Source organism: Odocoileus virginianus, chromosome 31, assembly GCF_023699985.2.
Source record: "Odocoileus virginianus isolate 20LAN1187 ecotype Illinois chromosome 31, Ovbor_1.2, whole genome shotgun sequence".
In the NCBI taxonomy this organism is placed as follows: Eukaryota; Metazoa; Chordata; class Mammalia; order Artiodactyla; family Cervidae; genus Odocoileus; species Odocoileus virginianus.
In genome coordinates this window covers 40,512,066-40,527,766 of record NC_069704.1, presented here as the reverse complement: position 1 = coordinate 40,527,766, position 15,701 = coordinate 40,512,066, and the positions used below count along the sequence as shown (strand labels likewise).

Genomic DNA, 15,701 nt, shown 5'->3' with positions numbered 1-15,701 from the left:
TTCATTCTTTTATAAGTGTACAATTTGGTGTTTTATATTGGTGTTTTATAAGTGTACAATTCACAGACTTGTAGAACCCTCACCACTAATTTTATTTTATTTTTGACCATGCTGTGCAGCTTGTGGGATCTTAGTTCCTGGACCAGGGATTGAACCTGCACCCTTGGCAGTGAAAGCAGAGTCCTAACTACTGGACTGCCAGAGAATTCCCACCACTAACTAATTTTAGAACATTTTCATCACCCAAAAGGAAACCCCATATCTATTAGCAGTTTTATCACGCAAAGGGAAACCCTGTATCTATTAGCAGTCATTCACCATTTAAAGCTCAACATTCAGAAAACTAAGATCAAGGCATCCAGTCCCATCACTTCATGGCAAATAGATGGGGAAAGAGTGGAAACAGTGGCTGACTTTATTTTTCTGGGCTCCAGAATCACTGCAGTTGGTGACTGCAGCCATGGCTTATTCCTTGGAAGGAAAGTTATGACCAACCTAGACAGCATATTAAAAAGCAGAGACATTACTTTGTCAACAAAGGTCCGTCTAGTCAAGGCTATGGTTTTTCCAGTGGTCATTGTATGGATGTGAAAGTTGGACTATAAAGAAAGCTGAGTGCTGAAGAATTGATGCTTTTGAACTGTGGTGCTGGAGAAGACTCTTGAGAATCCTTTGGACTGCGGGGAGATCCAACCAGTCCATCCTAAAGGAGATCAGTCCTGGGTGTTCATTGGAGGGACTGATTTTGAAGCTGAAACTCCAATACTTTGGCCACCTGATGTGAAGAGCTGACTCACTGGAAAAGACCCTGATGCTGGGAAAGATTGAGGGCAGGAGGAGAAGGGGACGACAGAGGATGAGATGGTTGGATGGCATCACCAACTCAACGGTCATGGATTTGGGTGGACTCCGGGAGTTGGTGATGGACAGGGAGGCCTGGCGTGCTGCGGTTCATGGGGTCACAAAGAGTCGGACACAACTGAGCGACTGAACTGAGCCATTTTGTAGTGTAGCAGAAAGACACTATCAGTCTCTAAAGATTTGCCTATTCTGGATATTTCACATAAATAGAATCATATAACGTGTGGCCTTTTGTGTTGGCTTCTTTCACTGAGCAAAACGTTTTCAAGGATTAGCCATGTTGTCACATGTATGAGTATGATGTTGAGCGTCATTTTTTGTGTTTATCAGTCATTTGTGTATCTTCTCTGGAGAAACATCCATTTAAATTGTTAGCCCATTAAAAACCCTGATGTTCTTTTAACTGTTGAGTTGTTTTAACTGTTGAGTTGTTTTAACTGTTGAGTTGTAAGAGTTGTGGGTACAAGTCCCTAATCAGATATATGTTTTGCAAATATTTTCTGTCATTTGTGATTTGTTTTTTTCCACTTTCTTAATAGTGTCCTTTGAAGAATTAAAGTTTTAGATTTTAAAATAGCCGAATCTATGTTTTCTTTTGTTGCTTGTGGTTTTGGTTTTTGTATCTAAGAATTCTTTGCCAAATCCAAGGTCATGAAGATTCACATTTATGTTTTCTTTACTTAGAGTGTTCTCATTTCAGTTCTTACGTTTAGGTCTTTGATCCTTTCTAACTTCAGTACATAGTGGAGGTAAGGGTCCTACTTCATTGTTTTGCATGGGGCCATCCAGTTATCCCAGCATTGTTGGTTGAAAAGAGTTTCCTTTTCCATTGAACTGTCCTGGCATCCTTGTTAAAAATCAGCAGACCATCAGTGTAAAGATTTATTTCTGGACTCAATTCTATTCCACTGATTTGCATATCTATCTTAATGCTAGTACTACACTGTCTTAATTACTGTTGCTTTGTAGTAAGTCTTGAGATTGGGAAGAGGAAGTCCTCCAACTTTGTACTTCTTTGCTGAGACTGTTTTGGCTATTCTGTGTCCCTTGCATTTCCAAATGAATTTTAGTGGTTTGTTTTTCATATTTAAATCTTCACTCCATGTAGAGTTTGAGTGTATGGTTAGCCAGTTGCTTTAACATGATTTAAAAAAATAATCTTTCAAAAAAATTTTTAAAAAGATTTTTGTTTTAAATGACCGTTTTTAAAGTCTTTATTGAATTTGTTACAATATTGTTTTTGTAAGTTGGCCATGAGGCATGTGGAATCACAGCTCCCCAACCAGGGATCGAACCTGCATCCCCTGCATTGGAAGGCAAAGTCTTAACCACTGGACCATCGGGGAAGTCCCCCCCCGCCACAAAAAAAAATTAATCTATCTTTGAAAAATTATTTTATTAGTGTTAAACATTTCCACTCTATACCACAAGTAGGTTCACTCTCTTTCGAATGACACAGGTTTAATTATTTAGGTTTATAACAACTCAATATCTAGTAAGCAAATCCTTCTCATTACATTTCTTTTTAAGGTAATTTCTTGGATACTTTAACTTTGTTTTCAGATTTAACATGAAATGTTGTATCTCCCTTCTAAATCAGGGTATTTATTACTGAAAATACATTCAGTTCAGTTCAGTCGCTCAGTCATGTCCGACTCTTTGCGACCCCAGGCCTCCCTATCCATCACCAACTCCTGGAGTTTACTCAAACTCAAGTCCATTGAGTCAGTGATGCCATCCAACTATCTCATCCTCTGTCGTCCCCTTCTCCTCCTGCCTTCAATCTTTCCGAGCATCAGGGTCTTTTCAAATGAGTCAGTTCTTCACATCAGGTGGCCAGAGTATTGGAGTTTCAGCTTAGGCATCGGTCCTTCCAATGAACACCCAGGACTGATATCCTTTAGGATGGACTGGTTGGATCCCCTTGCAGTCCAAGGGATTCTCAAGTCTTCTCCAGCACCACAGTTCAAAAGCATTGATGCTTCAGCGCTCAGCTTTTTTTATAGTCCAGCTCTCATAGCCATCCATACATGACTACTAGAAAAACCATAGCTTTGACTAGATGGACCATCGTTGGCAGAGTAATGTCTCTGCTTTTTAATATGCTGTCTAGGTTGGTCATAACTTTTCTTCCAAGGAGCAAGCATCTTTTAATTTCATCGCTACAGTCACCATCTGCAGCGATTTTGGAGCCCCCAAAAATAAAGTCTGTCACTGTTTCCACTGTTTCCCCATCTATTTGCCATGAAGTGAAAATAAATTATATTTATAAATTAGCTTATGAAGAACTTACATCTTTATAAATATTAGATGTGCTCGTTTAGGGCCAAAACATTTCTTTCCAGTCATTCAAGTCTTTTTATCATTTCTTTTGGCCTTAAGAGTTTTTTCATATAGGTCCGCTACATTTATTTCGTTAAATATTAACATCCCAAAGTAACACTTAAAGGTAAAATTTTTTGCCCTACATGTCTTACGTGCATTCCATGGAATTTTATATTTTGGTTATGATATGAATGGATTCTCTTTTTCAATTCATCTTCCTGGTATACAGGAAAGCTATGGGGTGTTAAATATTTACCCCATAACTAGTCACCACACCTATATGTTTAACTTGGTCTTAATAGCCCAAGAAATTTGGCTGGCAAGAAAAAAAGAACTAACTAGGTTTTCCAAATAGTCATATCACTTTAAAATAACTGTAAGATTTTCCTCTTCTTCCCCAATATTTAATATCTACTTATTGTCTTGTATTATGGCATTGGCTAGAAATTGTAGAAAAGTGCTTCTGACTTTAGTAAGAATCTCTGAGCTTAATCGTCTGCTACAGAACAAGAAGGTGGCTCCTAGTTTCAGCCAAGAAGCCTCCCACTGGGTTGGCCAAAAAGTTCATTTAGGTTTTTTCTGTATGATAGTAGAAAAGCCTCAAAGAACATTTTGGCCAACCCAATGATAGTAAGGAAGTATTTTTCTGTTTCCAGTTTACTGAAAGATATAAAGACTGGACTTTTGAATTGTATCAACGCCTTTTCAGCATGCATTAACTGACCAGTTGGTTCACCTATGACCTTGTGCTGTGATGAACTGTGTGAATGCATGTCCCAAGAATGAGCCATCCTTTCATTACTGAAGTAAGCTCTATTTGGTAAAAAGTACAGGTTAATTGACTCTGATGTGCACACACCTTGTTTTCTCATCACAGCGCACAAGCACCTCCAGGGCAGGGGCTCAGGGTTACGCTTCGTGCACCTCCTGCAAGTGCTGTGCTAGGCACAGTGCTATTTTCAGCCTTTTACTGAATGACAGCCGGTGACTATGTATTAAGGGTATCCTTCATGCCTAGTACTACGTGAGGATTAGGGATCTCAGGATGAACAAGGCAGGCTCATTCTATGATTTCATGGAGCTTATAGTCTGGTTTCATGCACAGAGTAAGCAGGGAATGAATGATTAAATGAATGAGTAAAATGAGACCATTGCCCTGAGGGCCCTATCAAATACCACAGTCTAATTTAGGGCTCCTGAAAAAAGCTACTCTTGGATCAGGCTACATACAGAACAAAGAAAGGTAGTATCATTGTCCTTGGCCTCCCAGTCCTTATCTAGTTATAATAAAAACCTAAAAAGGCATCACCAGCCACAAGCACCAGCCGGGGTCAAGGCAAAGTACATTCAGTGGAGACCGAGAGAACAGCGCTGGCCTTTGGCACTGGCAGTAAAGCCTGGCCAAGTTAGCAGCGTATGGGTCAAGGGAACACACTTTCAAGAGACTGAGAGGAAGCATGAAAGGAGAAGAGCCTCCTGGGTTTCTTCAGGCTGCCAAAGGGCAAATGTGCTCTGCTCTGCCAGGGAAGAGCCAGAGGGCTTGGGCAGGTGGCCTGGCGGAGGGGTCAGATTCTCTGCCGCTGCAGTGATAAAGGGTGGAGACAGGGCAAAGCAACCTTGAGTCAACTGACTCTTCGGCCCCTTCGTCTCCCCGACCTCTGGGTTTCATCCTGCGGTTCAAGACCCCACAGAGACATCCTCAGAAGCGGCAGCAAGAGTGACAGCAAGGCAGCATCTCTTGAGAGCACGGCTGCCCTGGCCCACTGGGGCTCTGGGACGAGGGGCTCACTGGGCTTCCAGACCTCTGTCCTCCTCCTCCTTGTCCTCACAGCTCTCCCCTTGGAATCGGGGGGTGGGGGGTGGTCAGCAGAGATCCAGAGAGGGGACAGGGCTCGCTCCCCGGAGAACCTCTAAACTCTGGGAGCTATCAGAAAGGCCGTGAGCTCCCGACCCAGGGAGTGGGCTTCCTTACTTGGTTCTCCTTGCCATTCCATAAATACGAGCACCAGAGGGCAGGGGAAGGAATATTTTGGTCTCGGGAACAAAATGGAGAAAACATTTCTCTCAGCCCTGCCCTTTTCCAACCCCCAACCAGCCCCACCTCAGAAAAGAAAAAAAAAAGTTCTATGTGTACAGAGGGAAAGGGGAAGAGGGGGGAAAGGGTTCTATTTTCTTTCACAATAAAGAAAAGTCAACAGGATGTTCTCCAAAGCTACAAATATACTTTTTCAAACAGTAAATATCTCTATTAGCAGCAGGATGCCAGTTGGCTAATTCTGTCTGTCTCAGTAAAACCTTTCCCAAAAAACTCCTGCTCTTGTGTAATGTCTATTTACAAAACCGGCTCTTGTGCCTTTTCAATTTGCTGGGTTTCTCAATCTTTTGTTTCCCCACCCCCTCCATGGCAGAGGCAGAGACTGAGAGGCAGCCCCAGATGGCAGCTGGGTGGGGATCCCCCTGGTCACCCCAGCACATCTCTCAAGCCCTGCCTTCTTTGGAGAGTCCTCCAGTTCATCACCAAGAAGAGCTGAAAGAAGCTAAAACTTACGACCTCCTTCCTGGCCTTCACTGGGCCTCCTGGATTTGTTTCTATGGAGCCTGAATGGGCCTAGGCCCCAGCTGGGGGTGGTGAGAACCCTGGAATGATTCAGTCTACCCCCACCCCGCCATCTTCCAGATATCTCCAGCTGAGGAAAGATCAGAGTTCGGGGCGGTGGGGGGAGGGAGGGCTGAGCAGAGAGTAGGAGGCAGTTGATAGTGGCTGAAATCCTGGCTCCCCAGGGAGTGGTCTGGGCCTGAGTCACCGTCTCGGCAAGAGCAGGAAGGTGGGCGAATGGCAGCAGCTTCTGCAGGCTGCAAGGACGAGCCCCTCCTCCCCCAGCCTTCTGTCACTCTATTCTCGGGTCGCTGCTGGCTCTGGTCTGAGGCCCCCACCAAGGCTACCACCACCTTGACCATGAGAGAGAGGAAACAGCAGGCTGGGGCCAGGGCAGGGCTTACAGGGAGTCAGCTGGCTCCGGAGGAGCAGCTGCTCGAGGGATGCCATCTTCTCTGAAGGGCCAGCTGGCCATGATGCCTGGGGCCAAGGAAAGTTCAGCCGGAGCAAGGACGCGAGAGACCCCATCAGAAAGGCAAATGGCCTGAGCTATGAACGACCAATTTCCAGTGCCTACGACCACAGCCTCTCCAGCCCCACCTCAGTCCCTCCCCTAAATTAGCCGGATCCCAAACCAGAGCGCAGAAGACACCACCCTCACTTGCCACCACACCGAGGAGGTGTGTGTGTGTTTAAAAATAAAAGGCATGACTCTGTGACTTGGCCGATTCAGTACTTGGGCCAGCACGATCGCCCAGCTCAGCTGTGATCCCTCCTTCCCCACGCTCCCGGGGCTGACCTCTGAAAGGAAAGGCAGAATGAATCACAGAGTGTGGGGTGAGTTCATCCAATAAAGAGGCCATTTACTGAGCACCTACTATTGCCAGTCTCTGTGCTCACTGCTTCCGCTGCGTCAGTTCATTCAAAGTGCTGCCCTCCCGTATTTGACGCAAGAGACGGCGCACTGTATGAGGGAATGGACTCTGGATCCAGGCTGTCTGGGGTCAAGACTGGGCTTTGCCAACTGCCAGCTGTGAGACTTGACAAGTGACTTAGTTTTCCTGTGTCTCAGTTTCCCTGTCTATAAAATAGGATCATAATATAGCTATTGCATAGGGTGGCTGTGAAAGCTATATGAGTTTACTCTTTACAATAGTTCCCGACCTATGATAAGCAGCCTGTATCTGTCATAAAGATGAGGGTGGTCGTATCCTGACGATGCTAATCAAACTGAGGCCTAGATGGGGGACTTGCACAGAGTTACACAGAGGTTAAGTATGGCCAGGAGACCCAAAATGGTTGTTTTCTGTTTGGGGAGCATGCAGCAGTCCCATAACATAATCGCCACTACCAGGATCAAGTAGATATATATTTGCTTACAATTGAGTGGTGACTTCCTCCTGAGCAGTAAAAGGATTTGTGACAGAAGCCTGGAGGTTTTTGGAACATCCAAAGATCAAAAGAGTAAGGAAGGCGATTCAGGGAGGTGGCTTGGACTTTTTCTTTTGGCCTTTCTTTCAGAAACTCCTAATATTTGACAGACATTTAAAAAAATGGTTTTCCCATTTTATAAAAGGGGACCATAAGGCACTGGGAGGTGCAATGTTTGTCCTGCTTACTGGGCAAGCCAGAGAGAAGTCTTCTTTGGCCTGACCTCCGCTCTGATGGGTTCACGGAGGCTGAGATGCAGAGACTCTGAGAAGCACCAGACGAGCTGAGGCTCTAGCTCTGATCTCATTCTCACTTCTGTCCTTCACCAACCAGGAATCTTAAAAGCGCTTTTACTCTGTCATTTCCTCCTCTCTGTTGAAGGTCTGGTCCCGAGAAGTGAGAGGAAGGCTGGGATGGACATCCACCTGTATGGACGACACTATGAATGACCACACGAACACTGAACCACACTAGCTTCAGGTCTTATCCTTCAATCTATACAGCAGCACAGATACTGCTGAAGCTCCTGGGGTTTTCCAACCTGATCCCACTTTCTTCTCCCCACCCCATTATCCTCGACATAACCACTACCCTGAATTCAGGGTATATTATTCCCATATTTTCACTTCATAAATTTGAATCCATAAGCACAACACAGTACTGTTTTACAGGTCTAAACTTTATACAAATATGTGCTGGGCTTGCCAGGTGGCACTAGTGGTAAAGAACCTGCCTGCCAATGAAGGAGACGTAAGATATGTGGGTTTGATCCCTGGGTCGGGAAGATCCCCTGGAGGAGGGCATGACAACCCACCCCAGTATTCTCTGCCTGGAGAATCCCATGGACAGAGGAGCTTGGTGTAAAAAAGCTCCCCTATGGGGCAGAGTTGTATAATCACGAAAAATGAGAAAAAGCAGTTCCCCACAGGGTTGCAGAGTCTGACATGACCAAAGTGACTTAGCACACACAAACTTTATACAAATAGTACAATATTAAATGTACCATTTGGAAACTTTATGTCTAGCATGATGTTTCTGAGACACACATGACTTCATTCATTTTGACTACAGCTTATTTTACCATATAACGATAACATGTTTTATTTCCCATTCTTCAGAGTCTGGACATCTGTTAACACCAACAGTGAAGCAGTGACATTTCTGCTGCAGGTCTCCTGCTGCACAGGTGTGAAAGGTTAACTGGGTGAGGGGCAGGCCCATCTCTGACTGTGTGAGGAGCTGCAAAACCTCCCAGCAGTCGCATCAATTCCCTGCCCCCACCCCATGTAGCGGCTATAGTTCCCACTGCTTCCTCAGACACCTGGGGTTGCTGGACGAAATTTACTGTACCTTTTGACAGTCCAATAGCTGTGAAATAGCATCTCATTTCTCACTATTGGTTTAATCTGCTCTCCTTGATTATTATTTTTTTTTAGATTTTTTTTTTTTTAATGTGGACCTTTTTTTTTTTTTAAATGTGGATCATTTTTTAAAGTCTTTATTGAATTTGTTACAATATTGCTTCTGTTTTATGTTTTGGGTTTTTTGGCCCTGAGGCTTGTGGGATCTTAGCTCCTGGACCAGGGATTGAACCTGCACACCCTGCATTGGCACCTGAAGTCTTAACCGCTGACCACCAGGGGAGTCCTTCTTTGATAATTAATACATGGAAAATCTTGGCTGAGGCTTTTGTCCACCTGGTTCTCTTTTCTACAAAGTAGTTGACAGTTTCCAAGTCTATGGAATAAATTCTTATACAGAACCAACCAGTGTTCTTTATAGCTGCCCCTTCTATATTTCTTATTATAACCCATGACAAAGAACCAAATAAACAAACAGCACTATCTCGACCAGGCTGAAGTCACAGGTAGAAGCTTCTAGTCTGAATATTTGTAATAAACTCTGGGTCCTGTGTAGAAGACCCATCACGAATCGATCATTTACACTACTGCATGTCATTCCACTGTAAACATCTATCAAAATCAATCATGAAAGCAATGAAGTGGGTCTTTCTTTAAAAACCAAAATAGAACATAATAGAAAATATCTGAGTGCATTGCACACATCCAATGTGAAACTAATTTCAAGTGTGTGTGTGTTGACATCAAAGGCATTTCTGACTGCAAACTGTAGTCAAAAAATTTCAGAAGCCACTGTCCAAGTTGCCCCGCCCCATCTCCATTCTTTCGCTTCTGAATTATCCTGCAGACCACTGCCAAATTAATCTGACAAAAATCATTGCTTTTGCCCTGCCACTTCCCTGCTCAAAAACCTGCAATTTTCAAAAGCCTAGGCTTAATTTCAATTCCTCAGCATGGCACTGAAAGTGCTTACAGTAGGGCCCCAACCAGAGTGCCAGCTCTCATCCACGAAGCTTCTACCTGAATCACTATTTATTAAACCCAAGCTGGCCTCCCGACTGCCCCCAACACTCTAGAAGCATTCCATCTCCGTGCACTTTTCCCACACCATTTTTCTAACCTGTACCCACCCCTCTGTTGTTCCCCATTGCAATAGGAAATGCTCACTAAGTCAACGTTCAGTTACAATCACATCCTCTGCTTGACGTCTTTTGGGATATGCTACATGGACGTTTAGTGATCCGCTGTCATTCCTGTGAACCCCTGGCACTTTTCATACACCAGATGAAGGCAAGGATCGATTCTTAAAGCCTTCGGAATGTCCCCCAATGTTTAGTGCTTGATATACATTATGAATCAACAAAGATTCATTGAGCGCTATCTATGTGCAACAAACTACACTGGGCTCTATTTAGTAGATCAGCCACCAGAATAATGGTTTTGGGACAACAACTCTAATAGCTTAACTGCCAATATGAAAACTACCTCAATACATTTACTTAGAGTAGAATAATCAAGCTGGCCAAAAGGTTTGCTCGGGTTTTTCCACAAGATGTTATGGGAAAACCTGAACGAACTTCTTGGCCAACCCAATATAAGAAAATGCCTTTGACTAAGAAGCTGTGGGACTCAAGATACTTGACTCTTTCAAACTGCTCCCAAATTATGAAAAAGTCCTTTCCCCTCTTGTTACAAATGGCTGAAAGTAGAGTTTTATATCTGCACAAAACAATGTTGAATACAGAATCCCATGGGCTCCTCAATGGGCATTGCTATGCTCTTTATGGGCTTCCCATGTGGCACTAGTGGTAAAGAATCCGCCTGCCAATGCAGGAGACATAGGAGATGAAAGATTGATCCCTGGGTCTGGAAGATCCTCTGCAGGAGGAAATAGCAACCTGTTCTAGTATTCTTGCCTGGAGAATCCCATGGACAGAGGAGCCTGGCAGGCTACAGTCCATGGGGCCACAAAGAGTCAGACAAAACTGAGCATATGGCTCTTTATAGAGGAGGAAAAAGCTTGGGGAGAGGTTGGCCTGTCCCAAGTCACAGAAGTGAGTGGTAAGGCTACCCCAGGTGGGGAGGCCCTACAGTAAGAAGGAACCAAGATGGCCCAGAATACCTGAAGGCCTGCAGGACATGGGACTTCCTCTATCACTTAATGTGTGAAGACTGGTCATTTCCTGTAATTCACTACCAACCTGCTCATGTTAATCAGCTGAGCAAAGTCAGACACCTTCCCCTGGGATCCAGTCAACTTGGGGATGGTTTTCCCCTTTCCTAATGTTCCTGTTCAAGCATGGGAATTCTCAGGCTTCAGTTCCAGTTCTGCAAGGTGAATGAATTCAGATAAGTTGCTGAAGGGAGATAATCAGACCTGAACTGCAAACCTCAAAGGGGAGATGCAGCGATGCTATCAGATAATGGATGGGAACATAATTTGCAAAGTTAAAAGTACTGTACGAATGTCAGATAGCAATGGTAGTGCCAGAGGGAAAAGAGCCTCCCCTGAGAAAACGTCTGCCACTGAACGGACGTCTCCCTCTGACCCAGCAGTTTACTGTCCTTGCTTTTCATTCCATCCAATGCATCTGACAATTACTGACTAGGGATCCACTACGTGCCACACACTACATGAACACAGTGATGGAGAAGCCCCAGATCCTGCTCTCAGGGACTTTACCATGTGCGAGGCACATGTTTATGATACGCGGAGAGCGTGGGCGAACCATACGAGAAGCACCGTGGAGCTGGAGAATAAAGGAGTTTGGGTGGGGGGTGGGTAGCGAAGGCAAAGGAGAGAACAGAGACGAAGTAGACCCGGAAGCCACTTCTTCATGTTAACAACAGCATACTTAAACGCTCTTCAGTGCAGAAAGGAGCTTTTGCACATTTTTATCTTACATTTTTCCTGAGTGAAGGCAAGTCAGTATATGGGAATATAGTCCTCATTCATACATTTAGTCAACATTTACGAATTGCCAGGAACACTGCTAGGGCTACTGTGGTGGCCAAGAGACAAGTGTTTTCAACAACTCATCGGCTAGTGGGCTGACTGAAAAGCCAGCAATTCAAGGACAGACACTAATAAGGGCCAGAGGAGTGGTACCCCACTCAGCTCGGCAGGGTGTGCAGGGGCCATTTAGGGAAGACCCTCAGAGGAGGTGAAACCTGCCCTGACTTTTTTTTTTTACTTTTGGCTCTGCTGGGTATCTGCTGCTGTATCGGGGCTGCTCTGTAGCTGGGATGCAGACTTCTCGTGGCGGTAGCTTCTCCTGATGCAGAGCACCGGCTCGAGGCTGCACAGGCTCAGTGGCTGTGGCACATGCGCTCAGCTGCCTCGAGGCATGTGGGATCTTCCCGGACCATGAATCAAACCCATGTCCCCTGCATTGGCAGGCGGAGTCTTAACCACTGGACCAGCAGGGAAGCCCTGCCCTGACTCAAAGGATGAGTGGATGCTGGCCTGGAGGATGGTGGGTGAGGGGGAGGAAAGCATTTTGGGCAGAGGCAACAGTGGGTAGAGAGGAGCAGGGGTACAAGAGACCAGGAAAACCGTGGACACAGGAGTGAAGGGGGCAGCCAGATCCAGAAGGGCCTTATGAGACATGGCCGAGTTAGGCCTTTATCCTGAAGATGGTGGGGAGGGTACAGGGTGAGAACAGCGGGTAAAAAAAAGATGTTCCCTGAGGAATACCAATGCTTAAGGAGGCAGAAGAATCACAGACACAAAAATCAGATCTGTAGGGTTTCCATTCTTTTCACAACAGGTCGGGTGACAAAGTTGAGAGTACGCGCTGGAGGACACAAGACGGAGAAAGACCAAGCGCTTGAGCAGGCCTGCTGTGAACGAGGGACCAGGGCCTGGCCTCAGCACACCAGCTCCTGCCACGTTTGTTTGTGTTGGCTTTAATTTCCTTTCTTCGGAATCAAACTCCTGAGCCTCTGGGTACAGGCCTATTTCCTTCAGCTGCGCTCCTTCTTCCTTGTCGCTGAAGCCTAACATCATCGTCAAGGTGTGCGGTTCCAAGGAAGACAAGTGAGTAAGGTTAAGGCCACTATCCTTAATACTACTTAATTCTCTCTCCACATCATAATAAAGACACATACACACCCAGGGAGAGAGGGAGTGACGGGGGGAGGAGGAGGGGAAAGAGAGAAGCACTTGGCTTAGGGCCAAGAGGGAGATCTGTGATCCGATATGTGAACATCAAATGCCTTCCTCAGAGCAGGGCCCACCGCTTGGCCACCTTGCTGAGAGGCAGATGGGTGGATGGTGCAGGAAGGCAGCAAGGGCCCACTAAACAAACAGGCAGTGGGCGGGCCGCACGCACTGAGGAAGCTGAGAACAAAGGGCTCTAACTCTTCACGCGAAGTCCACAGCGCGCCCAGGGCACCAATATTGGACATTTCTCACTGTGACATTTTGAAAGCCTGGTCTAACCCAGAACAATGGTTGCCCTCTGGGGACTAAGGGCTTTGTGCCCCTAGGCCTTATTCGATGATGGCTGGCATATCCTATGTGCTTGGTGAACTTGACCTTGGGCATCAGCCTCCCATGACGGCTCTACGTCACTCTAGTCTCTTCCCCCACTGAGAATTCCAGTCGCAGATGAATGGATGGATTCATTCTGGGAGCAGGAAAACCACTCCAGGAGTGAATCAGAAGGATCCAGCCCCAGTCCTCTTGCCAGCCATTGAGCCAGGAACTGAGTGTGATTGTGTGCCCAGGCGCCGGTGCTGTTCCCCTCTCAGGGAGAGAGGGTCAGGGTCCACGCAAGAGATGACGTAGAAGCCCTCTAAGGAGGAAGAGAAAGGAACCTCAGCTTTGAGGGACAAAGCCACCCTTTTGGTTGTGACCCTCAGTCCAAGGAGGAGGCAAGGCGTGTGTGTACTGGTAAATTAATTCTACTGGATAAAATCTCAGCTTTGGCTGCACAGTTACTTGTCAGTTTCAATTCTCTCCAGCCTGAAAGGCTTTAGGAAATAGGCTACTAGTTTTTTTCAGGAAAAAAAGGTTTTTGTGAGACAGGTGGAAACAATGTATCTCAGATCACCCAGAGAATCCGTTAGCTTCAGTGGTCTCTGCTCTGCTCCTCCCGATTTGTGAAAAAAAGACAGATGCACTCTTAAGAACTGTAAATGCCAGTCTAAGCAATGTAAAACACCTGTACTGTCTGCTTTTCACTTTAAGGATATTAGGTATGAGAACTCCAAAGATTCAAGATGCAGCAGGTAAGAAGACATCTATCTCACAAAGTAAGGGGACCCTGGTTGACCTTTTAAGGAAGCAATTCCTCCGGGAAGTGGGACTGAAGGATTGCCGCTTTGCCCGTCACTGAGTTATAACAAGATGGGAAAGTCAGCTTTTTAAGGCTCCAGCTCCCTACCGGCCTCCTGGAGCAAAGGTGAAGGGAAAAGGAGCAGCTCCAGCTGGGGCTCGTTAGGGGTTGCCCCGGGCTGTCCTCCGCGTGCTGGGGCAGGTTGTCTTATATCTGTCTGTCTTCACTAAGAAGCAAGGCAGGTGGGTAGAAATGGCTCACGTTTACACTACAGAGCTGTCCTTGAGACTGAATGACGTCAGCAGCTTGTGGCCAGAACTTAGTTCCCACAGACAGCCAAACGTGAGCCTGCACGAGCCTTCCTAGAATATTCCACTATCTTTGCTCATTCATAACTAGCTATCGTCATGCACTTCTGGTAAAGAAACAGACTAGACTCTGAGGAGAGAGTGGCAAAGATGATCCCTATGCTAACATAACTTGGATTCCAAAAGGATTGATTCATCCTGTACATCTTTGGGGGGGGGGGGGGGGGAAGCAATGCATTCAGACCAGCACACCTATTGTGTTGGTTGGATGCCCCGAGATTTGGAGTTGTGAGTATGTAGGTTCTTGGGCCTGAGGGTAAGGTCCTTCAAGCAAATTGAGTTTTACGAAAGAAATCAACCGTTGAACAATAACAAGTGTTTATCACCAGTCAAGTATCAGACAATTCCATAGCAACGCACCTGCCAGCCCTTTAGTTGTGACTCTACTCTGAGCCTCCCTCGCTTCTCTTCTCTCGGCCTGATCCTTCCCATAACATTTACACTTACTTATGCTAACTGGGAAAGCAATGAGGAGGTAATGGCCCTGGAAACGATGAAAGCTAGTCTGATCCTGTACCGACAGGGTGGGTGTGTAATTCTGGCATCTTCCAAAAAAGCAGCACAGTTTGGCTCTTGAAGACTAAATGGGGCAAAGGTTACTCTTCTGAAGGCAAAAGGGGTTTTGGTCCATGAGGGGGGCTCAGATTGTCAACAGTGAGGGCCACCGGGCAGCGGTGGAGAGATGCTCACGAGGGGAGAAAGAAGTAGATATTTCTCAACGGATATCTAGAAAAGGAGGGAACAGGAGAGTCCCTCCCTTCACGCTGTCGAGAGAAGACGGACCGGACCGGCTCCTTGGAACAAAGTCAGGAAACAAACGCAAGACCCCACGCTAAAGGGATCCCACGCCTCACCTCCCGGTGAGGCCTGCGGAGAGATGAAGCCTGCCAGCAAGCACCGGAGCAAGGCCCCTTGAACGACCCTAAATCCGGGGCCAGTCGGGCCCTGCTCCGGGGCGAAGGGTCCGTGGGCAGCAGGGACCAAGGCACACAACTCGGACGAACGCAGGGCAAACCGCATTGCGGGCCCGGGGCTCCAGCGGTTCCCCCCGCCTGGCCTCACTCACCAACTCATGATCCCGAACCTTGCCCTGCCACCGGGGTCCTCAGCTGTAACTCAGTCCTGGGAGATCGCTTCCGGATTCAACCAGTCTCCAGGAAGTGACGTTAGCCCCGCCCCCTCTGCCGGAAGAGGCGATCGGGAGGACGGGTGGGGGTGGGGGGCGCGGCGCGTTAACCCTTCCGCTGCCGCTTGCTTCCGAGGTGTTGCCCTGGCCCGCGACCCTCAAGCGTTGGCTTAGGGGCTCCAAAGGACTCAGGCTGTGGCGGGGGCTTGAGGACCCCTGGGTGCGTTTTGTTCCTTAAACACTGACTTGGTAAAATTCTCTTCCACAGACGACACGTGTTGCTTAACCGCCGATTGCCTTAGTTCTTCAGTCTGTAAAGAGATTTCTCATCCAGGGACCGTAGCAGTAACT

General features: G+C 46.6%; 1 protein-coding gene across 7 annotated transcripts in view; it reads right to left on the bottom strand.

The window, feature by feature from the left end:
- Window positions 1-15,398, bottom strand: part of BIN3 (bridging integrator 3) — a 49,953-nt gene extending 34,555 nt beyond the window's left edge. Inside the window, exons 1-2 of one of the 7 annotated variants that reach the window (XM_070459673.1) lie at window positions 15,291-15,395; window positions 7,402-7,638 (exon numbers count right to left, since the gene is read on the bottom strand). In XM_070459673.1, coding sequence (XP_070315774.1) covers window positions 7,402-7,520 — 119 coding nt within the window. In that variant the 5' untranslated portion in view covers window positions 7,521-7,638; window positions 15,291-15,395. Of the gene's footprint in view, window positions 1-7,401; window positions 7,639-15,290 lie in introns of those variants that run through there. The other 6 variants (XM_070459671.1, XM_070459672.1, XM_070459674.1 and 3 more) reach the window with 6 other exon arrangements.
- Between the last annotated feature and the right edge of the window lie 303 nt (window positions 15,399-15,701).